This window comes from Globicephala melas, chromosome 2 (assembly GCF_963455315.2).
Source record: "Globicephala melas chromosome 2, mGloMel1.2, whole genome shotgun sequence".
Lineage (NCBI taxonomy): Eukaryota > Metazoa > Chordata > Mammalia > Artiodactyla > Delphinidae > Globicephala > Globicephala melas.
Genome location: NC_083315.2, coordinates 132,372,171 through 132,397,223, shown reverse-complemented (window position 1 = coordinate 132,397,223; position 25,053 = coordinate 132,372,171). Strand labels below are relative to the sequence as shown.

The 25,053-nt window shown below is 38.0% G+C and overlaps 1 protein-coding gene across 12 annotated transcripts in view; it reads right to left on the bottom strand.

Moving 5' to 3' along the window:
• Positions 1–25,053, bottom strand: part of KTN1 (kinectin 1) — a 118,319-nt gene that overhangs the window by 62,637 nt on the left and 30,629 nt on the right. For 11 of the 12 annotated variants that reach the window (XM_060294836.1, XM_030855069.3, XM_060294837.1 and 8 more), the window contains exons 2-5: positions 15,424–15,976; positions 11,904–12,041; positions 10,340–10,510; positions 8,825–8,955 (exon numbers count right to left, since the gene is read on the bottom strand). In XM_060294836.1, the coding sequence (XP_060150819.1) occupies positions 8,825–8,955; positions 10,340–10,510; positions 11,904–12,041; positions 15,424–15,946 (963 nt within the window). In that variant the 5' untranslated portion in view covers positions 15,947–15,976. Of the gene's footprint in view, positions 1–8,824; positions 8,956–10,339; positions 10,511–11,903; positions 12,042–15,423; positions 15,977–19,729; positions 19,768–25,053 lie in introns of all 12 variants that reach the window. The other variant, XM_030855068.3, reaches the window with a different exon arrangement.

Sequence of the window (25,053 nt, the reverse complement as noted above, 5' to 3'; positions counted from 1 at the left end):
AGGTTTGATCCCTGGTCGGGGAACTAGATCCCACATGCATGCTGCAACTAAGAGTTCGCAGGCCACGATGAAGATCCCGTGTGCCACAACTAAGACCCAGTGCAACCAAATAAATATATACATATTTAAAAAAAAAAAAAGATGGTGGAGAAGTAGGAGGACGTGGAGTTCATCTCTCTCCACAGATGCATCAGGAATACATCTATAGATGCAACAATTCTCACAGAACACCAGCTGAAGACTAGCAGAAGACCTTGAACACCAGACAGGACTATAAAGATCCCTGCATAACTGGGTAGGATGGCAAAAAGAAGGGAGGAGGAGGAGGAGAGGAAGCTGGATGGGACCTGCACCCCGGGGAGCAGGGGGGAGGCAGAAGCAGAGGAGAGAGTCCCAAATTCGGGGAAACCTCCTCTCCAACAGAGAAATCGACTGGGACAGAAGAAAGCATTTGAGGCTGTTGGAAGAGGGTGAAGCGGCCCATCGGTGGCAGATGGGACACAGTGAGAAATACACAGACGGTCCGTACCGTGGCCCTACATACCCTGGACTGGGACATGTGTTCACAGGTGTGCAAGGGGGCTGGGTGCTGGAGCACGGGGACTGGAGAACAGGCCCAGAGCAAGAATTGTTGTTGGCTGTGGGGAGATGGACTGAGAGGACGGGAGGGAGGAAATCCGCAGCAGGGAATACCTACAGAGGAAGACGGGACTGCCATGGAAGCAGGGCACTACTGCTGAGTAACACGCAGGGGGGCAAGCCACTCTTGCAGCCTCTCTCTCCCCTCATGCCAGCACCTGCCAATTAGCAATAAAAAAAAGCCCCCTCAGGGACGGCCCTAGCGCACCTGCTGCTCGGCGCCAGAAAAAGCCCAGCCAGGGCTGGCCCTGACGCACCGTACACTGGGTGCCAGAAAAGGCCCTCACTAGGGCCATACCTCTTGTGCCTGTGGCTGACGGCTCCCCTGTGCATTTGGCACCACCAGGGCTCCTGCAATCCAAGCAGTCATACCACCTCTGCACTCTGTCCTCACTGGAGCAGACCCAAGATCTCCACGGCGGCCTCAGGACCAGACTCTGTGGGTGGACCACACACAGAGGTGGGGATAAAACCAAAGCTGAACCCCAGGGATGGGGCAACTAAGGAAGAAGATCGAAAACTTTCCATCAGCTGTACAAGCTGCAGATTAAATCCCCGTGATCAGCTAGGTAGACCCTGCGTCCATGGAATATCTGAGTAGACAATGAGTGTTCTCACAAATGAAAATGGTCTAGCTCTGGCAGCTGTGGACGTTGGGGACAAGCACACACAAGAACTGGCTCAGATCAGAGTCTGAGTGGTCTTCACAGGGCCCACAACAGGTCCAGAGACCAGCCCAGAGGCAGAGGAGGGCCTCTTGGGGAGGCAGAGGTGGGCTATGGCTCACGGTGTGCGCAAAGACACTTTCAGCTGAGACCCCAGGGAAACATAATTATTACTATTAATTTTATTATGTTTTGATTCATTCTGGCTTTTTTGTTGTTGGGTTTCTTTTCTTTCTTTTTTTTGTTTGTTGTTGTTTCAGGTTTTTTTTCTTTAGTCTTTTGAGATCTTCATGTTCTATAACATATTTTTTATTTTTATTTTATTTTTTTATAAACTTCTATTTTTACTTTGCTTTTCTGTTTTTCTGTGTTCTTTTCCCGTATTTTTTTCTTCTTCTTTTTCTTTAATTTTTTTTTATATTTCCATTTCTACTTTACTTTTCTGTTATCCTGTGTTTTTTCCCTTTCTATTTTATTTAATTTTTTTAATTCATTTTTATCAGTTTGTTCTGTTTCCTCACTTTATTCTTCAGTTGGCACACTGCTTTGGTTTTGTTATTAGGTTTTCTGTTTTTGTTAGTTTTGATTCTAATTGTTTGATTTCGTTTTTGAGTTGTTCTGTTTGTCTGGTTGTTTCCTTGTTTTTGTTTCATATGGTTCTGTTTGTTTCTTTTGTGTGTATGTATGCTTCCTTGTTTCTGTTTTTGTTTGTTTGATTTTACTTTTTACCATTTTTCTATGGTTTTATTAGTCTTTTCTTTTTTGTGTTTTTTTTTAATCCCCTTTATTGAGGGATGAGCAACTTGCGGTGTCTTGGTTCCCAGATTGGAAGTCGGGCCTGAGGCTCTGCGGTAGGAGCACGGAGTCCAGGATACTGGACCACTAAAGAATTCCTGGCCCCAGGGAAGACTGATCACCGAGAGCTCTCACAGAGGCCTCTAACTGAATCCAAGACCCGGCTCCACCCAACTGCCAGCAGCTCCCAGCTATGGATGCCTCTCACCAAACAACAAACAAGACAGGAACACAAACCCACCCATCAGCACACAAACTACCTAAAGCCATACTAAGCTCAAAGACACCCCAAAACATACCACCTGACTCAGCTCCACCTACAAGAACGCAGGCACAAGTCCCTCCCATCAGGAAGCCTACACAAGCCACTAGACCAACCTCACCACCAGAGGCAGAGAACAGAAGCAAGAGGAACTACGACCCTGCAGCCTAGGGAAAGGAGGAGACCTGAAATACCATAAACCAGACAAAAGGAGAAGACAGAGAAATATCTTGCAGGCAAAAGAGCAAGATAAAAACCCACAAGAACAAATAAATGAAGAGGAAATCGGTAAACCACCTGAAAAAGAATTCAGAATAATAATAGTAAAGATGATGCAAAATCTCAGAAACAGAGAAAATACAAGAAACGTTTAACAACGAACTAGAAGAGCTAAAGAGCAAACAAACAGTAAGGAACAACACAATAACTGAAATTAAAAATACTCCAGAAGGAATCAATAGCAGAATAACTGAGGCACAAAATTGGATAAGTGAGCTGGAAGATAGAATGGTGAAAATAACTGCCGCAGAACAGAAAAAGAAAAAAGAATGAAAGTAATGGAGGACGGTCTCAGAGACCATTGGGACAACATTAAGCACAACAATGTTCGAATTGTAGGTGTCCCAGAAAAAGAAGAAAAAAAGAAAGGATCTGAGAAAATATTTGAAGAGATTATAGTCAAAAACTTCCCCAACACGGAAAAGGAAATAGTAAATCAAGTCCAGGAAGCACAGAGAGTCCCATACAGGAGAAACCCAAGGAGAAACATGCTGAGACACATATTAATCAAACTAACAAAATTTAAACACAAAGAAAAAGTATTAAAAGCAGCAAGGGAAAAGCAACAAATAACATACAAGGGAATCCCCAATAAGGTTAACAGCTGATCTTGCAGCAGAAATTCCACAGGCCAGAAGGGAGTGGCAAGATATATTTAAAGTGATGAAAGGGAAAAACCTACAACCAAGATTACTCAACTCAGCAAGGGTCTCATTCAGATTCAATGGACAAATCAAAAGCTTTAGAGACAAGCAAAAGTTAAGAGAATTCAGCACCACCAAACCAGCTTTACAATAAATGCTAAAGGAACTTCTCTAGGCAGGAAACACAAGAGAAGGAAAAGACCTACAATAACAAACCCAAACAATTAAGGAAATGGTAATAGGAACATACATATCAATAATTACCTTAAATGTAATGGATTAAATGCCCCAACCGAAAGACACAGACTGGGGACTTCCCTGGTGGCACAGTGGTTAAAAGTCCGTCTGCCAAATGCACGGGACAGGGGTTCAATCCCTGGTCCAGGAAGATCCCACATGCCGCGGAGCAACTAACCCCAGGCACCACAACTACTGAGCCTGCGCTCTAGAGCCCACACTCCACAACAAGAGCAGCCACCGCAATGAGAAGCCCACACATCGCAACGAAGAGTAGCCCCCACTCAACGCAACTAGAGAAAGCCACGCACAGCAATGAAGACCCAACACAGTCATAAATAAATAAATAAGCAAACAAGCTAGCAAGCAAGGAAGCAAACAAGCAATCATTAAAATAAAGAAAAAGACACTGACTGGCTGAATGGATACAAAAACAAGACCCATATTATACACTGTCTACAAGAGACCCCTTCAGACCTAGGGACAATACACACCGAAAGTGACGGAATGGAAGAAGACATTCCATGGAAATGGAAATCAAAAGAAAACTGGAGAGGCAATACTCACATCAGACAAATCAGACTTCCGACTTTAAAATAAAGACTATTATAAGAGACAAGGAAGGACACTATATAATGATCAAGGAATCAATCCAAGAAGAAAATATAACAATTAGAAATATCTATACATCCAACACAGGAGCACCTCAGTACATAAAGCAAATGCTAACAGCCATAAAAGGAGAAATCAACAGTAACACAATAATAGTAGGGGACTTTAACACCCCACTTACACCAATGGACAGATCATCCAAACAGAAAATAAAGAAGGAAACACAAGCTTTAAATGACACATTAGACCAGATGGACTTAATAATTTGATATTTATAGGACATTCTATCCATAAACAACAAAATACACTTTCTTCTCAAGTGCACAAGCAACATTTTCCAGGATAAATCACATTTTGGGTCAAAAATCGAGCCTCAATAAATTTAAGAAAACTGAAATAGCATCAACCATCTTTTCTGACCACAACACTATGAGACTAGATATCAATTGCAGGGAAAAAAACTGTAAAAAAATACAAACACATGGAGGCTAAACTATACACTACTAAACAACCAACAGATCACTGAAGAAATCAAAGAGGAAATCAAAAAATACCTATAGACAAGTGACAGTGAAAATACGAACACCCAAAACCTATGGGATGCAGCAAAAGCAGTTCTAAGAGGGAAGTTTATAGCAATATAAGCCTACCTCAAGAAACAAGAAACATCTCAAACAACCTGACCTTACACCTAAAGCAATGAGAGAAAGAAGAACAAAAAAAACCCAAAGTTATCAGAAGGAAAGAAATCATAAAGATCAGATCAGAAACAAATGAAAAAGAAATGAAGGAAACAATAGAAAAGATCAATAAAACTAAAAGCTGGCTCTTTGAGAAAATAAACAAAATTGATACCATGAGCCAGACTCATCAGGAAAGAAAGGGAGAAGATGCAAATCCATAGAATTAGAAATGAAAAAGGAGAAAAAACAACTGACACTGCAGAAATACAAAAGATCATGAGAGACTACTATAAGCAACTACATGCCAATAAAACGGACAACCTGAAAGAAATGGACAAATTCTTGGAAAAGTACAACCTTCCAAGATTGAACGAGGAAGAAACAGAAAATATGAGCAGACCAGTCACAAGTAATGAAATTGAACCTGTGATTAAAAATCTTCCAACAAACAAAAGGGCCAGACGGCTTCACGGGTGAATTCTATCAAACATGTAGAGAAGAAAGCTAACACCTATCCTTCTCAAACTCTTCCAAAATACAGCAGAGGGAGGAACACTCCCGAATTCATTCTACAAGGCCACCATCACCCTGATACCAAAACCAGACAAAGATGTCACAAAAAAAGAAAATTACAGGCCAATATCTCTGATGATCATAGATGCAAAAATCCTCAACAAAATACTAGCAAACAGAATCCAAGAGCACATTAAAAGGATCATACACCATGATCAAGTGGGGTTTATCTCAGGAATGCAAGGATTCTTCAATATATGCAAATCAATCAATGTGATACACCATATTAACAAAGTGAAGGATAAAAACCATATGATAATCTCAACAGATGCAGAATAAGCTTATGACAAATTTCAACACCCACTTACGATAAAAACTCTCCATAAAGTGGGCATAGAGAGAACCTACCTCAACATAATAAAAGCCATATATGACTAACCCACAACCAACATCATTCTCAATGGTGAAAAACTGAGAGCATTTCCTCTAAGATCAGGAACAAGGCAAGTGTGCCCACTCTCACCACTATTATTCAACATAGTTTTGGACGTTTTAGCCACAGCAATCAGAGAAGTAAAAGAAATGAAAGGAATCCAAACTGGAAAAGAAGAAGTAAAGCTGTCACTGTTTGCAGATGATATGATACTATATATAGATAATCCTAAAGATGCCACCAGAAAACTACTAGAGCTAATCAATGAATCTGGTAAAGTAGCAGGATACAAAATTGATGCACAGAAATCTCTTGCATTCCTATACACTAACAACAAAAAATCAGCAAGACAAATTAAGGGAACACTCCCATTTACCGCTGCAACAAAAACAATAAATACCTAGGAATAAACCTACCTAAGGAGGCAAAAGACGTGTATGCAGAAAACTATAAGAAACTGACGGGGGGGCGGGGAGACACTGATGAAAGAAATCAAAGACGATACAAACAGATGGAAACATAGACCATGTTCTTGGATTGGAAGAATCAACATTGTGAAAACGACTATACTGCCCAAAGTAATCTACAGACTCAGTGCAATCCTTATCAAATTACCAATGGCATCTTTCACAGAACTAGAATTAAAAATTTTACAATTCATGTGGAAACACAAAAGACCCCGAATAGCCAAAGTAATCTTGAGAAGGAAAAACAGAGCTGGAGGAATCAGGCTCCCTGACCTCAGACTATATTACAAAGCTACAGTAAGCAAGACAGTACGGTATTGGCACAAAAGCAGAAATACAGATTAATGGAACAGGATAGAAAGCCCAGAGATAAACCCACACACATATGATCACCTTATCTTTAACAAAGGAGGCAAGAATATACAATGGAGAAAATCCAGCCTCTTCAATAAGTGGTGCTGGGAAAACTGGATAGCTACATATAAAAGAATGAAATCAGAACACTTCCTAACACCATACACAAAAATAAACTCAAAATGGATTAAAGACCTAAATGTAAGGCTAGACACTATCAAAACTCTTAGAGGAAAACATAGGCAGAACACTCTATGACATAAATCACAGCAAGATCCTTTTTGACCCACCTCCTGGAGAATTGGAAATAAAAATAAACAAATGGGACCTAATGAAACTTCAAAGCTTTTGCACAGCAAAGGAAACCATAAACAAGGCCAAAAGACAACCCTCAGAATGGGAGGAAATATTTGCAAATGAAGCAACTGACAAAGGATTAATCTCCAAAATTTCCAAGCAGCTCATGCAGCTCAATATCAAAAAAACAAACACCCCAATCCATAAATGGACGGAAGACCTAAATAGACATTTCTCCAGAGAAGACATACAGATTGCCAACAAATACATGAAAAGATGCTCAACATCACTAATCATTACAGAAATGCAAATCAAAACTACAATGAGGTATCACCTCACACTGGTCAGAATGGCCATCATCAAAAAATCTACAGACAGTAAATGCTGGAGAGGGTGTGGAGAAAAGGGAACCCTCTTGCACTGTTGCTGGGAATGTAAACTGATACAGCCACTATGGAGAACAGTATGGAGGTTCCTTAAAAAACTACAAATAGAACTACCATACGACCCAGCAATCCCACTACTGGGCATATACCCTGAGAAAACCATAATTCAAAAAGAGTCATGTATCACAATGTTCACTGCAGCACTATTTGCAATAGCCAGGACATGGAAGCAACCTAAGTGTCCATCAACAGATGAATGGATAAAGATGTGGCACATACATACAATGGAATATTACTCAGCCATAAAAAGAAACGAAACTGAGTTATTTGTAGAGATGGATGGACCCAGAGTCTGTCATACAGAGTGACATAAGTTAGAAAGAGAAAAACAAATACTGTATGCTAACACATATATATGGAATCTAAAAAAAAAAAATGGTTCTGATGAACCTAGAGGTAGAACAGGAATAAAGATGTAGACGTAGAGAATGGACTTGAGGACATGGGGAGGGGGAAGGTTAAGCCGGGACGAAGTGAGAGAGTAGCATGGACATATATACACTACCAAATGTAAAACAGATAGCTAGTGGGAAGCAGCTGCATCACACGGGGAGATCAGCTCGGTGCTTTGTGACCACCTAGAGGGGTGGGATAGGGAGGGTGGGAGGGAGGTTCAAGAGGGAGGGGATATGGGGATATATGTATACATACAGCTGATTCACTTTATTGTACAGCAGAAACACATCATAAAGCAATTACTCCAATAAAGATGGGGGAAAAAAAAGAATAAATGGAAGCCACTAAAGGTTTAAAGGCAGAAAAGTGTGTTAGGAGTGTGTGTGTATGTGTGTTTAAAATAAGAATGGTCACATCCACAATCTAATATTGAACACCGGATACCATGTCATCTTATCTCACACAAAGTAACACTTAAAAACTTGTCACATTTCCCAATATGAGATAGTTAGTAGACCTGATAATATAGTGAGTATAATATAATGAGAAATTAAATATTAGTTTCATGGCTTTGTTTTTTTCAAATTTTAGTCAGTCATAGCAATGATTCTATCATTCAAAGCATTTACTTTAGAACAGTAGTATTCTATACATACATACACACACACACACACACACACACACGAAAAAGATGCCCAGGTGCTTTGAATGGTGCTATCTTCAGTCACAAAAACATTCCATATGTTATCCAGAAATCACCCGACCTTGCCTTCAGCACTTACATTCACAGGAAAGCAAGGTACAACTTAGCCAAGTGCCAAATGACTTTGAAGTTATATAAATCTTCTTACTTATTATAAGCAATTCGTTTTTGTCAAAACCTCAGATGATTCGGACACCTAACTGAACTAAATAAGTATATTGATTAGTATGGATATACGAAATAACTTCCGAAGGCATTCCAGAACTTTTAAATGTCACTAAGTGCTTTCGGGGTATGAAGGATGGGAGTAGGTTATAACTTATTGCTCTAGCAGAAGTCTTGCTTGGTGAACTTCTAATCACTGCCCTCAAATAGGCTCATAATCTAAAATATGCTTACCTTCTTTAAAGCATCCTGTATCACACCAGACTTTTCCTTTAGCAGGTCTACAACACAAAGGGCCTCATCTTCAGAAAATATCATAGTCTTCAAGGACAGAAGAAAATCTTTAAATTTTACTTCAGCATTCTCTTTAAAAAAAAAAAAGTTAACATTTAAAAGATATAAGTAACAACTTCAGCAAAGGTAAAGCACCAAGAATTCTTGACCCAGAAAGTCAGTAACCAAGAGAAAACAGATTTACATTTCAGGTCAAACAACAATTAATGCTCTAGTCCACAGAGAAAAAGTGTTTATCATTTTTAATATAATATGGAATAATTACATTAAATAAAAATTTGCTCAACCTGCAGAATATTTTTTATGTTTTCTTAATTGGAAATATAGTTGATTTACAATGTTGTGTTAATTTCTGCTGTACAGCAAAGTGATTCAGTTATACATATATATATGTACATTATTTCTTAGATTCTTTTCCATTATGGTTTATCATGGGATACTGAATATAGTTCCCTGGGCTATACAGTAGGACCTTGTTGTTTATCCATTCTATGTACATAGTGGTTTGTATCCAAACTGCAGAATATTAAAGTGCCAGTATACCCTTACTTTAAAAAAAAAAAAATGCAAATGTCTAATATATGGTAGTATCTATACTAAATATGTTCACAAATACTGTCATTTAACTGTAATACTTAGGACTTATGAGCCAAATTTTACAGATGAGAAAATAAGCTCGAAGACAATTACAAAAAGGAAGTCTGATTTTACAAACATCAAGTATATACAGCAATCCTAACATTTTAAAAATCCATGTGCCAAACATCTCCTGACTCACCCACTTCGATTCCCCTAGGGCTCTTATATTAGGCAACAGCGGCCTCTCATTAAAAGCAACTGCCACCCATTACACCCAAAGGTGCCCAGAGCTTTTAATACTTCAGCTACATTATAAGTTTAAAAAGGCAGTTGTGTGCATGTATGAGAACAAGGGGTATATGGAAACTCTGTACTTTCCACTCAATTTTGCTATGAACCTAAAAGTGCTGTTTAAAAAAAAAAAAAACTATTAAAAAAATAATATGGAGTTCCCTGGTGGTCCAGTGGCTAGGACTCAGCACTTTCACTGCCATGGGCCCCGGTTCAACCCCTGGTTGGGGAACTAAGATCCCGCAAACCATGTGACTCGGCAAAAATAATAACAATAATAATAATAATAGTAATAATAATAATAAGGCCATTGTGAATTAGCATAGAAAACTCTGAGAGACAATAATAGAAGGGAACAGATTACCCGACAGCAAAACAGCTATGAAACCTTAGGCAAGTCAAAGTCTAATGTCCAGCTCTACAAAACTGAGAAGGTGGATTAGAAAACTACCAATAAATCTTTTACTACAAAGATTCTATTAGTCTTTTGCAATTCATTGCTTCTATGAGAAAACACACTCACTCCATCAGAACTCAAAAATGTGTTTTTTTCAATACAAAAGATTGTCACATTCTGTATATTACCTTTATCAGCTTCAATCTTCAGTTTTTTAGCCCCTGTTTTCTGAATTCCTTCTACTTGGTCAGGTTTAATCAGATCAATAACCTCTCTCTTATCCACCACAGGATTTGAATCAGCATTATCCATCAAAGGAATATAAGTTGTTGCATGAATAAGGGGTTCATCTACCAAGACTGTAATTTAAGTTCAACAAAATCATAATTACTCAGCATTTTTTATAACAGAGTAATTAAATAACATGTAAGCACAATTAAGTTTAATGATAAATGCAGTTATTTTCAAATCTCTAATACCAGCTCAATTTGGCTTTAAATTCCTATTTTATCATTTAACAACTCAAAACACTCTTCTAATTAAGAAATACCAGTTCAATATTATTTTATAGCATATCATTTGTATCACACATCTCCTCTAATAGTATCTGAAAATTTCTTCTTATACATCCCTATACATTTTAGTTAGTTCTCATGTTTCTCCTGATTTAACTAAGAATCCATTCACATTTAATTAGTGCTCAAGGAAAACTATTAATTTTTAATGTATGTTGGTACTTTACTGACCTCTTATTCCAATTGGTTAATTCCTGAGTTTTTTTCCTTGCTAGATACAAAATTAGTCACTGCTCCTTGCAGATATCTTCTCATTTCTAATAGTTATGCCTCTAACTTATATGGTACATCTTACTACACTAGTTAAAACTTCCAGAACCACATTAAAAGTGGAGGAAGGAAGGCTTCTTACTTTGTTCCTAATTTTAATGGGAAAAGTTTGAATACTGAAGTCTGATATCTGTTGGTTAGAGACACAAACTTCCACACCCATATGGAAGTCTCTCTATATCCCTACCTTAAAAAAAAAAAAAAAACTCTGGGGCACATACAGTTCTTTCATTTAAAATGTATAATAAATATTTAATATTAACAAATATTTTGTGATAATATTTTTCTATACCTGATTGCTTGATATATCATAATTTTAATGCAAATAACAGAATTTCATCTTTTCCCTTGCCAATTTTACTATTTTCTAGCACTAGTTGATATCACAGCCCAATATTATAAAAATCACTGTTTTATCTACGTAAATTTCATAGCTAAGTCTTCTGTGGACAATTCGGAACAGATAAAAATTGCTCCATCACTTTTAACTGGATGCTTCTCATACACACATGCAAATTATGTTTAATAAATAGTTAGGAATGTAGGGTAATGATAAATTTAACTAATGTTCTCAAGCATAATCTTTATGTGATATTAAAAAGTACAAATATTTCAGGAATACTTTTCTTCTATAGAGTTTGTATGCTATTAACATTATTTTCAAAACTCAGTTAAGAATGAGAATATTTATAAATGCTTCTGTCCTTTTATAAATTTCATATAAAGGTCTTCACCACAAACTTATACCCTAACCATCTGTCAAAGCACCATGGGCTTGTATTAGTTTTAAAGCTGTTATGGTACATATTAAGCTGGAAGTTAAAGAGCATGTGAGGTCTCTAGGTTCCTTGTCCTAGTGGACTTCTCTAGAATTAGTATTTATAAAATACATATCTACACATTTCACCATTTTCAGTCTTTTGCTTCTTTGATGAAACCTTCTTCTTTCCTGATCCACCTTCTTGTTTAGTCTCTTGATGCAGGGGTAATGGTTCTTGCTTTTTTGACGGTGCCATAAGAGGTTCCACCTTTTTATCCTGATCATCTTTAATAAAAATAAATGAAAAATCATCATAGCAAACAATGAACACACCAGAAAAGATTCAATTATTAATGAATACTTCCTAAAATGCTTTACCACCAAAATTTTAAACTCTGATATACAATTCTCTCACTTATTCTAGCTTTCTTACTCTGCCACATATGCTCTTTAACTTCATCAGGACTTCTAGTACTTGCTCCTTCTTTTATATCCCATTTCTCAGCCACTCCTAGCCCTACTCAGCTTATAGGCATGGTCAAATCCCTTATCATCTTAAAAAATAAAACCCTTCCCACCACTGTAATCCCTAGCCCCCCACACCCATTTCCTTTTTATACTGACCAAAGAACAGTCTGTACTTCCTTTCCTACCAATCATTTCTCAACTAATTGCAACCTGATTTTTCTCTCTTCCATTATATCCATGAAAGATTTTACTCAGGTCCCTAGTGTCCCAAATGCCACATTCTACCAATAATATCCTTTAATCCTTATTTGAATTCTATTTAGCATTTCATACTATTGGTCTCTACCTCTTTAAATTACTCTCTTCTCCGTTATGCTAAGTGAAATAAGCCAGTCACAAAAGGACAAATATTGTATGATTTCACTTATATGAAGTACCTAGAGTAGTCAAATTCATAGACACGGAAAGTAGGATGGTGCTTGCCAAGAACTAGAGAGAGGGAAGAATGGGGAATTAGTGCTTAACGGGTACAGAATTTTAGTTGGGAAAGACCAAAAGTTCTTGAGATGGCTGGTGGTGATGACTGTGCAAGAATGTGAATGTACTTAATGCCACAGAACTTATACTTTTTTTTTTTTTTTTTTTGCGGGACGTGGGCCTGTCATTGTTGTGGCCTCTCCCATTGCGGAGCACAGACTCCGGTCGCACAGGCTCCGGTCGCACAGGCTCAGCGGCCATGGCTCACAGGCCCAGCCGCTCCGCGGCATGTGGGATCTTCCCGGACCGGGGCACGAACCCGCATCCCCTGCATTGGCAGGCGGACTCTCAACCACTGAGCCACAAGGGAAGCCCAGAACTTATACTTTAAAATGGTAAATTTTATGTTACATATATTTGTACCACAATAAAATTCAGCTCCCATGATAATTCTTTTCTTACACTTGGAATATTCCTTTGCAGTCTCCTTTGTAAGCTGTTCCTACTGAATACCTTATACACTGGTATTCTTCAGGATTGTGTCCTCATTTTAAATACTTTCCTTGAATGATCTTCTCTACACCCACGACATCAACTACTACCATCATGCTTAATAAGGCTTCTGAATCTGTAGTCTAGCCTTATGCCTCTGCACTTAAATTTCCTACTGCATCCTCCCTATGTAAATAGCCCCTATAGGCACCAGAAACACAAACTGAAAGCATTCTCCTCTGGGCACACATCCACTCTCTCTCCATTATTCCCTCTTAAAGCTATCAACATTTACCAATCAGAGCTTGAGTAATCTTTTCTACAAAGGGCTGAACAGTAAATACTCTGGTTTTGTGGGCCATTTAGACTCTGTCACAACTGTTCACCTGCTGTTGCAGTGTGAAAGCCAGCCACAGACAAACGTTAACACATTGAGTGAGGCTGCATTCAAAAAAACTTGATTTATGGACACAGAGGTTTCAATTTCATATAATTTCCATATTTAACACAATATTACTCCTTTAGTTTTCTTAATCCATTTGAAATATAAAAACCATTCTTGGCTCATGGGCCATAAAAAACGAGAAGCAGGCCAGATTTGGCTCACAGGTTGCAGTTTGCCTACCCTGACCTAACTTAAAACTTGGAAATTATCTTTGATCCTGCTTTCTCCTCTGTCTGCCATATCCTATGCATAACATTAGTCACGTCATTTTTGCTTTGCAGATCTCTCTAACCTCCTTACTATTTCTTCTGTCACTACCACAGTTCAGTCCTTCAACTTAACTCTGGAGAATAATACCCTCTTAACAAGTGTGCCTATATTAAACACTGCCCTATGAAACTTGTCTTCCCTAGTTCTGCCAAAAATACCTTTCTAAAATGTAAATCAGGCCATGTAAACTAAGCCTGCTTGAAAATCTTCAACAATGGCCAAATCACAACATCCCAGCTCCTTAGCATTGTATACAAAAATCATCATGATCTACCCACTCCATTAGCTTTTCAGCTTTGTTCCTACCCTCCCCACCTCCCATTTCATGGTTCAACAATACACTGTACTCTTGCATCTTTAATGCCTTTATGCATGATCTTCTGCCAGTGGGGAATGAGATCCCACTATTTGCTCGATGAAGTGATTCATTCCGGAAGACCCAGCTCAGGCACTGCCTCCTCTGTAAAGCTTTTGACCCATGGTCCCCATAAGCACTAGGTGTTTTGGCTCCGTAGTATTTCTATACTTTGTATTTTTCTTATATAAGTCACATTTCATTATTGACTTACATGTCCTTCTGTCCCCTTTACTCTTATTTCTCTAGTACGATGCTTGATCAGAGCTGGCAAGCAAATATTTAAAATCCAGTATAACTAACTTAATACTACATAAGTTAAGATACGAAAACAACTTAATAGTGAACACAAGTCCTTTCATACAGAGCAAACTGCAATTTCAACCATCAGCACACCATTTCTCACGTCCTTTCTGTTGTACCTATTAAGCTCTCTCCTTGGAACACCCTATCCACCAAGAAAAACTAGCTAGTACTTATTCAACCTGTAAGATTAACTTTAGGCATTACATGCTTTAAGTGGCCCACCTTAGAACTCCAACACTGGTTTAGACATACCTAGCTCATTATACTAAACTTTTTATATTATAATAACCTATTTCTCTTTGTATCTACAACTAGCATGAGGCTACCTTGAAAATGCACACTTCATCTCTGCAGTCCTAGTACCTAATCTAATGCCTAGCACAAAACACATGTATTACAAATGTTTGCAAAATTAATCAATCAAAGGTGAAAATGATATCTGATTTTTCTTTTCATCTTTAATTCCTATCACACTGATTAGAAAGTACTGGTTGAAATAAATGTGAACATTTCTAACTACTGATATTTACAGGTCCTCAGTGGTTTTATGTATTTCTATAATATATTTTATATATTTATATTTTATATATATAAACAGATTTTATATATTTCCACTAAAGGCCTTTTCCACATTTGTAATGTGAAATTTAGTTTTGAACACTGTTTTATGCTCAGTACTAATTCTTTCTATCAGCAATGAATGAAAGCAAACACACAGTGAAAAGGATAATGTTCTCAATTTCAGATTCAGTATTTAACATTTGTATGCACACTTAACAAAGTATCTGAACTTCAAACTCTAAAGTTATTAAAACAAATATAACCACGCAATAAAGTTGAATAGAATACAATACCGCTTCCATTTTTAGACTTCTTCTGCCCTGGTTTCTTCTTTGAGGCAGCTGCTTCCAAGGGGGGGGTGGGCTGTTTAGTAACTGGGACAGGTTCCACCTTTTTGCATGGAATCTTTGATACATCACTTTCTTTGGTGACCTGTTCTTCTAGTACAGGCTTGTGTTTCTTTTCCTTCTTCTTTCTTTCTCTAACACTACTTGAACTTTCAACCACATTCAGTGGAACAGGTACAACTTGCTCATCTTCCACAGCCAAGGCATCAGATAATTTAAAGTCCCGGGGTACACTCTCAGAATCAGATTCATGGAGGTTCCCATTTTGGAGTTCTTTCTTTTTATTCTTTTTCTTTTCTGCCTTCTTTTTATCTGTTTTGGTAGGAATAAGCTTTTGTTCTCTTTTCTGTTTTGCAAGAACTTCATCATATAATGTTTCTTTCATGAAAAGCCAGAAGAAGAGGAAAATTACTGTAATAACTACTGAAGGAATAAGAACAATAAAATATGTTGACTCATAAAACTCCATGGTGCTTTTGTTAATGTGATCCTATAAAACCTAAATGTGAAAGAAGGAAGAAACAAAAACCTGAGTCAGTCTTGTTAAACACAAAAAATCTCTGTTCTTTCAAGTGGTATTTCATATTTAACCTGATCTACAAATCCGAACAGGTTTTTTAAATCACATACTGGATTACTTTGCCAAATACAATTTGAATATACTTTTAAAAAAATTTTGTGGTAACTAGGAGTGTAACACAGCCTTCCTTTTTTTTTTTTTTTTTTTTTTTTGCGGTACGCAGGCCTCTCACTGTTGTGGCCTCTCCCGTTGCGGAGCACAGGCTCCGGACGCGCAGGCTCAGCGGCCATGGCTCATGGGCCCAGCCGCTCCGCGGCATGTGGGATCTTCCCGGACCGGGGCACAAACCCATGTCCCCTGCATCGGCAGGTGGACGCTCAACCACGGCGCCACCAGGGAAGCCCCCAGCCTTCCATTTTTAAATCATGTGGAAAGGTTCTAACGGAAGGGAAAAAAAACTTAGCCATTCATTACTTTTTCCCAAAAAATATCCACTTTTGACACTATTAGTATTTAGTTTTCCTCTTACTGTACAATGTTCATGAATACTACTATACATGGAAATAAAGAGGCATTAACTATTACCAACACACTAGATATCCATTAAAAGTACCACACTCTTAACTGCAAAGAAAACAAAGGTGGTTCATTCCTCCACTTAAAGATTTAAGTCCATTCACAAACTGTGAGCACCTTTATTCCAGTTAACTAACAGCCTCATGACATGGTGGGCTACAACAAGGATATGGAAATATAATACAGTAAAAAATCAAAATGTTAGGATATGTCATTTGGCACTAAAATAAATTACAAATAAGATGCTTTTCTCAATTTTTTTCAAGGTACCTCTTACTGTAAAAAAAAGTTATACTGCAAAAACAAGGGCAATCACCATCCTCTCTTAATAATGTTTAATTAAGAAGCAAAATTTTTAATGGTATTAACACAACCCTGGACTTACTAAGAGAAGGTTTTAACAAGATGAAGGGGAAAAGGAATCATGTGCTAACAAAACACTAAAAGGAACTTTATACAGAATTGTTCTTCCCTGATAATTCATGAACTATCCAAGATTTTTAATTTATTAAACATATTTTACTGTGCCTGTTAGTGGTCAACCAGAAATGCTTTTTAAAAGATGTTTGTTTGTTTGTTTGTTTTGTGGTACGCGGGCCTCTCACTGTTGTGGCCTCTCCCGTTGCGGAGCACAGGCTCCGAACGCGCAGGCTCAGCGGCCATGGCTCACGGGCCCAGCTGCTCCGCAGCATGTGTGATCCTCCCGGAACGGGGCACGAACCCGTGTCCCCTGCATCGGCAGGCGGACTCTCAACCACTGCGCCACCAGGAAAGCCCTAAAAGATGTTTTGTTTTTGATTTTTGTTTGTTTTAACATGACCACCTACAGGCTACAAAGCCTGTTCAACTTGGCTGGGGAATTGGGGGAGAAAAAGGACAAAACAATGACTTAGAACTCTATGGATTTTTGCTTTGAGGAAAGAAAAGAGGCTAAGGCACTTAGAAGCAACCACAGATGCTGAAAAAAGGTCAAGTCAAAGTCAGAAGGGCTTTGATGAACAGCAAACTGCACCCACATGCAACTTAAGTCTTAGGAGAGCAAAATCTATGATGAAGCAGAGCAAGAAGCAAACGTTCAGGGAGAAAAGAGGCCATGAGACCACAAGAACTCTGAAACACACATTCCTCAAATGTTCTGATGATTTTTCTAGGTCCCTTTTCCAGGTCCCACACGAGCCTGGAAGAATCATGATTTCCATTTCTGGATTTTTCAGAAGATTCCCTTCACACAATTCAATTCCCAGTCATGTGAGCTCTTTCTGCAACTAGGAGGAGCCCAACCAAAACACCAAGGCAAATTTAAAGTCAAGAAAGTGTTTGCGTTGCTTTAATCCAACATTCCTGATTCTTTATCCCAAGAAATTTACAAAGAAAAGCATATATAAAGATGTTCACAGCAGTATTATATATAATACAAAAAACTGAGATAGAATATACAACATCAGAATGGGTTAAATTAGCAAATATCAACTCAATAAAACACTGCTGTTAAAACTGTAAATACTGAGACTTTCTTAAATTCAATTAAATACTGAATAGTCAAAATCACAGTTTTACTTGTATGATCAAAACACCTCATGTATAATAGGTTATTGAGATGAATATGTAAATTAAAGAGTTGTGCCATAATCATGGGTGCAGTCTCGCTTGCCTTAATATTTTAAATTTTGTTAGTTTAAGAGAAACTCATAAAAGTTTTAATTCCTTTTTTTTTTTTTTTTTTTTTCTGTACACGGGCCTCTCACTGTTGTGACCTCTCCTGTTGCGGAGCACAGGCTCCGGACATGTAGGCTCAGCAGCCATGGCTCACGGGCCCAGCCGCTCCGCGGCATGTGGGATCTTCCCAGACCGGGGCACGAACCTGTGTCCCCTGCATCAGCAGGAGGGCTCTCTACCACTGTGCCACCAGGGAAGCCCCAAATATTTTTAACATACAGTTCATTGCTCAACTTTTTAAATTTTTCTACATTAAAACAGAAATTTAAGTAACCATGCTGAATGCACAATATTATACTTTTAAAAGTTTAAATAAACACAAATTTTAAAAGAACCGTTACTTACATATTACAAGGAAAAATGCAAGCAGTTTGATAGGTATACTATTGAATTTCAAGTAAATGTAAGAATTTTGAAATCTCTTTCCTTACTACCACAGTATTTTAGTTACTCTTGCCTCTGACATCATTTTCTTTAAACTAAAAGAACATTTAAAACAAATGACACCAAAAAACTAATTTTTTAAATTATCTGTGCTTCAATTGATAAAAGTATGTCAACTGGAGTGACTCAAAAGAACCAGTAAGAAAAATATAACAAAAATCCAAGACTGAAGTCTGAACAAACTGAAAGTCAATTTTTTTCCACGGATGTATACCGAACAACATACAAGCAAGCATATTTGTAAAGAGCAAGCAAAGATTTGAGGGAAAGGTAGTTTTCAACCCAGGAACACTTAATTTCTTAGAAGTTCCTGTATAAATCTGTAATGTCTGAACAACTAAATGAATACACCTTGAAAAGATATACAGGCACCAAGAGTAGCCTACAAGAGCTTTATCCAATGTACAACATAGTTATAATATTACTAGAAGTAGCTGTGAAACCTAAGCTAAAAGCTCTTATCACAGGTTCTTTGTAAAAACAGAGTTCATGGGCTTCCCTGGTGGCGCAGTGGTTGAGAGTCCGCCTGCCGATGCAGGGGACACGGGTTCCTGCCCCTGTCTGGGAAGATCCCACATGCTGCGGAGCGGCTGGGCCCGTGAGCCATGGCCGCTGAGCCTGCGCGTCCGGAGCCTGTGCTCCGCAACAGGAGAGGCCACAACAGTGAGAGGCCCGCGTACCGCAAAAAATAACAGAGTTCGTAAGTTAAAAAATCTATCTGTAACCTGATCATGCTGAATCTAAGTAGTCTGTGTTCTAAACATGCCATGTTTCTCTTCCTTTAAATCCATAATAACATCTTATGTTGTTTTTTTAATGTTCAAGTTATTTTTTTTGAGGAAAACTTTATTTATGGAAGTACCATACACTGATAAAAAGTATATTCATGGACAAGTATCACTTACTCAGATTTCCATTACACAACAGAAGTTAACTACAGTATTTTCTGAACCCTTCTTGGTAAAATGTAAGATTAAACATTATGGTGTCACTAACCTTCAAATAAAGTATGCATGTCATATTCCAGATATATCCTGAAAAAAAATAAATTTTAAAATTGATAAACGGCAATATAATAAAGCACTAAAATAAAGTCAAGAGTCTTGACTTTTGGTCCCAATTCTGCCTTGGCTCCAGGGGTCTCTTCTTACATAGGTCTAAAGTCCAAACTACTTAACACGATCTTGGAAATGCCAAGACAAAAAATTTAAGTGGTTCCAAGTTGGTGGTGCCCATAGTGCATGTGGCAGACGTGAATGCACATCTTCTTTGGTATATTGCTCCCTCAAGCCAGGAACCTCAAGATTTCCAAAGAAGACTGTCATCCAGATAACAGCCCACAACACAAAATGACAGAAGCCACCATGAGCAAGAGGCAACAAAAATAAACTAAGGAATCACATCCCTCAAGATTCAAGATACTGGAATTAATAGATATAGATTATAACCTACACACATAAAGAAGAGGTAACTGGAAAAATGAGCAAAGAACAGAAACTATCAAAAGTAACTGGGCTGGGCTTCCCTGGTGGCACAGTGGTTGAGAGTCCGCCTGCCGATGCAGGGGACACGGGTTCGTGCCCTGGTCCGGGAAGATCCTACATGCCGTGGAGCGGCTGGGCCCGTGAGCCATGGCCGCTGAGCCTGCGCTCCGCAACGGAAGAGGCCACAACAGTGAGAGGCCCGCGTACCGCAAAAAAAAAAAAAAAAAAAAAAAAAAAAAGTAACTGGGTAGATACGAATCAATTAGGACTTCTACAAATAAAAATTAGCATCAAAATTTAAAATCCAATGGATAGGTTAACACAGGTGCAAGGACACCAATTAAAATAACTATTTCAATAGGCTAAAGTGAGAGTGAATTAAGTCAATGCAGATAGAGGACGAGGCAACTATTTAGAGCATGGTGAAGGACTTCCCTAACAGTCCAGTGGTTAAGACGCTGTGCTTCCAATGCAGGGGGCACAGGTTCAACCCCTGGTCAGGCAACAAAGATGATCCCACATGCCACTTGGCGCGACCCAAGAAAAAAAAAAAAAGAGCATGGTGAAAGTGAGGAAGGAGTCTAAGACAACTAACTCCTATGTTTCTAGCTTGGCCGAAATCTGTAAATTATGAAATCACATGTCAAGTTCAAGACAAGGAATAGGTTTTTGTCTGGGAGTTTTAGATATGATTTTGAGGAAATATAAACTACAACCAGCTACAGAATATCAGCAGTCAACTGAGTAGACAAAATCAGCACTAAGAAGGTACTACAGGTTCTAAATTGGGGAACAAAAAGGAAAAACTCTCTAAAAAGTCCAATTTCCCCTCCTCCCTAGTATCAAATCTAGAAACCTTTGCCTTGTCCTTTGTATCAAATCTTCACTTATCCTTCAAAACACAGCCCAAATCACACCTATGAAAATATCTTTTCAACTACCATCTTCCACAACAGTCTATTAATTCACTTTGTATAGTTATTTAGCACCAATTAGTATACGTCAACCTTGTTTTCCAGGGCATTCTGAATAAACAACAGTACAAAAGGCCACAATGCCTGCCCTTATAGGGCTAACATTCTACTAAAAGGAAGACAGTCCAGCAGTTAATATACAGTATATGAGACAGAACACAACCTGACACATTTGACCAAGAACAATAAAGACAATGTGGTTCAAGTATAATGAACAAGAGGAATAGTAGTAGAAGATGAGGTTAAAGAGATCATTTGAAGGGGGCAGGGTGCAGTGAACAAATCATGTAGTTTTTTACAGGCAAATGGAAGGGCTGTGGCTTGTACTCTGAGTAATATGGGAAACCAACAGAGGGTTTTGAGTAGAAAAAGGGTATAGGGAGAAGGTGACAGCAGGGAAAACTTAAGAGACAACTGAAGTAATCTAGGCAACAGATGATCAGAGCAAGCAGGTAGCAAGAGGGGTAGTAAAAAGTAGTCAAATTCTGAGTACACTATGAGGGTAGTGAAAAGATGATTTGCTGAGGACTGGAAAATGGGGTGTGAGAGAACAAGCAAAGACAAAGACAACTCCAAAGCTTTCAGACTAAGCCAAAAATAAGACTTGCCCTTTACTGAGATGGGGGAAGTGTGGAAAGGACATGGTTGGGGTTAAAGACCAGGAGTTAGGTTTTAGACAGGTGGAGATATCCAGCAGACAGCTAAACAAAGAGTGCTTAGGCAGGTGAGGAATACATGCTAAAAATATAAATTTAGTCATACTCAGCATATAAATTATATTTAAAGCCATAAGCTTGGATAAAATCACCAAGGGAATGGGTATAAACAGAGCCCAGATCTCAAGACAGAGCCCCTGGACAATTCAACAACAGGAAGATGAAGAGGAACTTGCAAAGGAAACAGCGAAGGAGAAGTAGAAAGAAAATTAGGAGAAATGTCACCCTGGTTGCTAAATGAATAAATTATATTAAGAAAGAGAGATTAATCAACTTTGTCAAATGGTGTTAGTAAATAAAGTACAGTAAAAACTATTGATAGAAATTGACTATTGGATTTTAGCAACAGAGACATTAGTGGTGACTGACCAAACCAGTAGAGTGGTAGTGATCAAAACCTGACTGAAGTGAAGTCAAAAGTGAGAACTCCAGCAGGTGTGAACAACTCTTTCGAGAAGACTTCCTCTGAAGTAATAAAAGAAATGCAATGGAAACTGGAGGGGAATATGAGGTTGGGGCTTTGGTTTTTAAAGTTTTTAAAGACAGGAGAAATAACAGCATGTTAATATGCTGATAAAGATGATCTGGCAGAAGCAGAAAGACTGATGATGCAAGAGAGTGAGGGGTGAGGGACAATGTTCTCAAATGGCAAGAGGAAAAGAATTTGGTGTACAAATTCTGAAGAGACTAGCCTTAGACGGAAACATAGGCAAGGAGGTAGATACAGTGTAGAAGTCTGTAAAAATTATCCTCCTAATGCTACTATTTTCTTAATGAAATGGGAAACAAAGTTTAGTTCTGAGTAAGGGTGGAAAGGGTGGCGCTGGTGGTCCTATAAAACACATTATAATTATTACATTGTTATTTTTTACTTATAAATTTTGTTCATTTTGATTCTCCACTTAAATTTAAAACTTTGGAGAGAATACAGGGTGCTTAGCAGTGTTGCACAAATAGATTCACTGACTTTAAATGAATTTATGACCCACCCGAGGAAGTACATAGTATCAATAAAACAGAGCATAAAAACCAAACCTGAGCCTCAATGAGGTCTACTCTTCCAGCTCAAGTACCTTGCCTACAGATATTTCTCTTCCTCCTAAAATCCTAGAGCATTTATTCTCTATGTACACATTCATAGCATTCTATGAGATAGGAGATAATTGTGTAACAATTATAGGAAAGTAGCAATATACTGCAGTGTGATAAAAGATAAAAGAACAGAAAATAATGGAACTCAAAACCTAAAATAGATTCAAATTGATTTTTAAAAATTTAAAAATCAATTTATCTGATCGTTCAGATCAAATAGATATCCAGACAGATTAAAATTTTAAACTTAAGAAAATGTATAAAGTACTTGGAACGAAAACACACAGAAAAAGTAGATTCACCTTATATTGTACAGCTATATATGTTTAAAAGTTTACGTGTGTATTAAGTCTACAGTAAGTTTTTAAATACTTGATTCTACAAATAAATAAGAAAAAGACACCAATGAGAAAAACAAATTATTAATCATTTACTGAAATAGCCATCAAAATATAAAAACTTACCTAAATTTCCATTCTCTACACCAAAAGTATAATGTCCCCAGAGCCCACAATACAATTATAAAATTATCTTTTAAGGTAAGAAGAAAAACATTCAAAGCAACCAAAAGATAAGATAATCTAGCAAATCAAAACACTGAGTCGCCTGACATGGGAAGTCCATTTATAACAGCTTTTCTAAAATTAACTTTACAGATTACACTGAAATCTTAAAGCTGAGGTGCAATTTCTCCTTGTAAACTGCAACACGTACTTGTTTCTATGACTCACACCTTATTAACATACCATTTAAGTTATTTCAGCAATACCCGTTCTAGAGAACTGCTACCCCAGTCTGAAACAAATCCAACTAATACCAGAGATGAATAATAAAATTTCACTTCTCCATTAGTTATCATGTCACAACACGTGAAACTTCTATTTCTTTTTTTTTTTAACCAAACTTCCTTTTTTTCCTTTAATACAAGACTAGATAAATCAGTTTGAACAGCTTCTCCAAGAAAATGAAAAGTATCTGTGTAGCTGGTAGCTGCTGAGAGTTATACCAATATCTTTCAGACTTTTGCTTACCCATCAAGCCCCAACTAGTCCATTTTCCCAGGAAAAGACACTGCTCATTTAAAAACATATCCACAGGACTTCCCTGGTGGAGCAGTGGTTAAGAATCCGCCTGCCAATGCAGGGGACACGGGCTCGAGCCCTGGTCCGGGAAGATTCCACATGTCATGGAGCAACTAAACCCGTGCGCCACAATTACTGAGCCTGCACTCTAGAGCCCGTGAGCCACAACTACTGAAGCCCGTGCACCTAGAGCCCGTGCTCCGCAACAAGAAGCCACTGCAATGAGAAGCCCACACACCACAACGAAGAGTAGCCCCCACTCGCCACAACTAGAGAAAAGCCTGCAGGCAGCAACAAAGACCCAATGCAGCCAAAAATAAACAAATCAATAAGTAAATTTTTAAAAAATTAAATTAAATGAATAAATAAATTTAAAAAAACATACCCACAGGAGATAACCTGGTTAAAAGTTTATTCTGTAAAGAAAGCTAATTTATGATAACTTAATTAGACAAATTAAAAGCTTTAATACCAAAAATTTAATAATACATTTAAATAATCAGTATTTCAAATCAATATGTAAAAGTTTCCAAAGGTGAAGATAAATCGTCAAAATTGTTCAAAAATTAACACTGTTCAAAAATTAACATTAAAACATGAAGTTCACACCAATGATGTAATTGTAAAACAGCTATACCATATATACAAGACTGCCTTCCCCTAAAATCTAGTCTTGACCTACCTTTACTTTTTCACAAGGCCTCTGAGTTGGAAAGGGCCATCTAATTAAAACACTGGACCCAGCTGAATGGTCAGTGAGCCTATGCTTATGAGGAATCAGCACCTCCCATAAGCTCCTTTCACAAAAACATTAGAATATTCTTCATAGTTGTGATCCAAAATCTTTTCCTCCTGTAACTTCTCCTTGAGGCCCTCTAAGTGCCCTAGCCTCCTCATCTATGTCCAATCCCACTACAACAAGGCAGTCCTAGTAATGTATGGTACCAGTTAAATTTATCAACAAACAAAAAA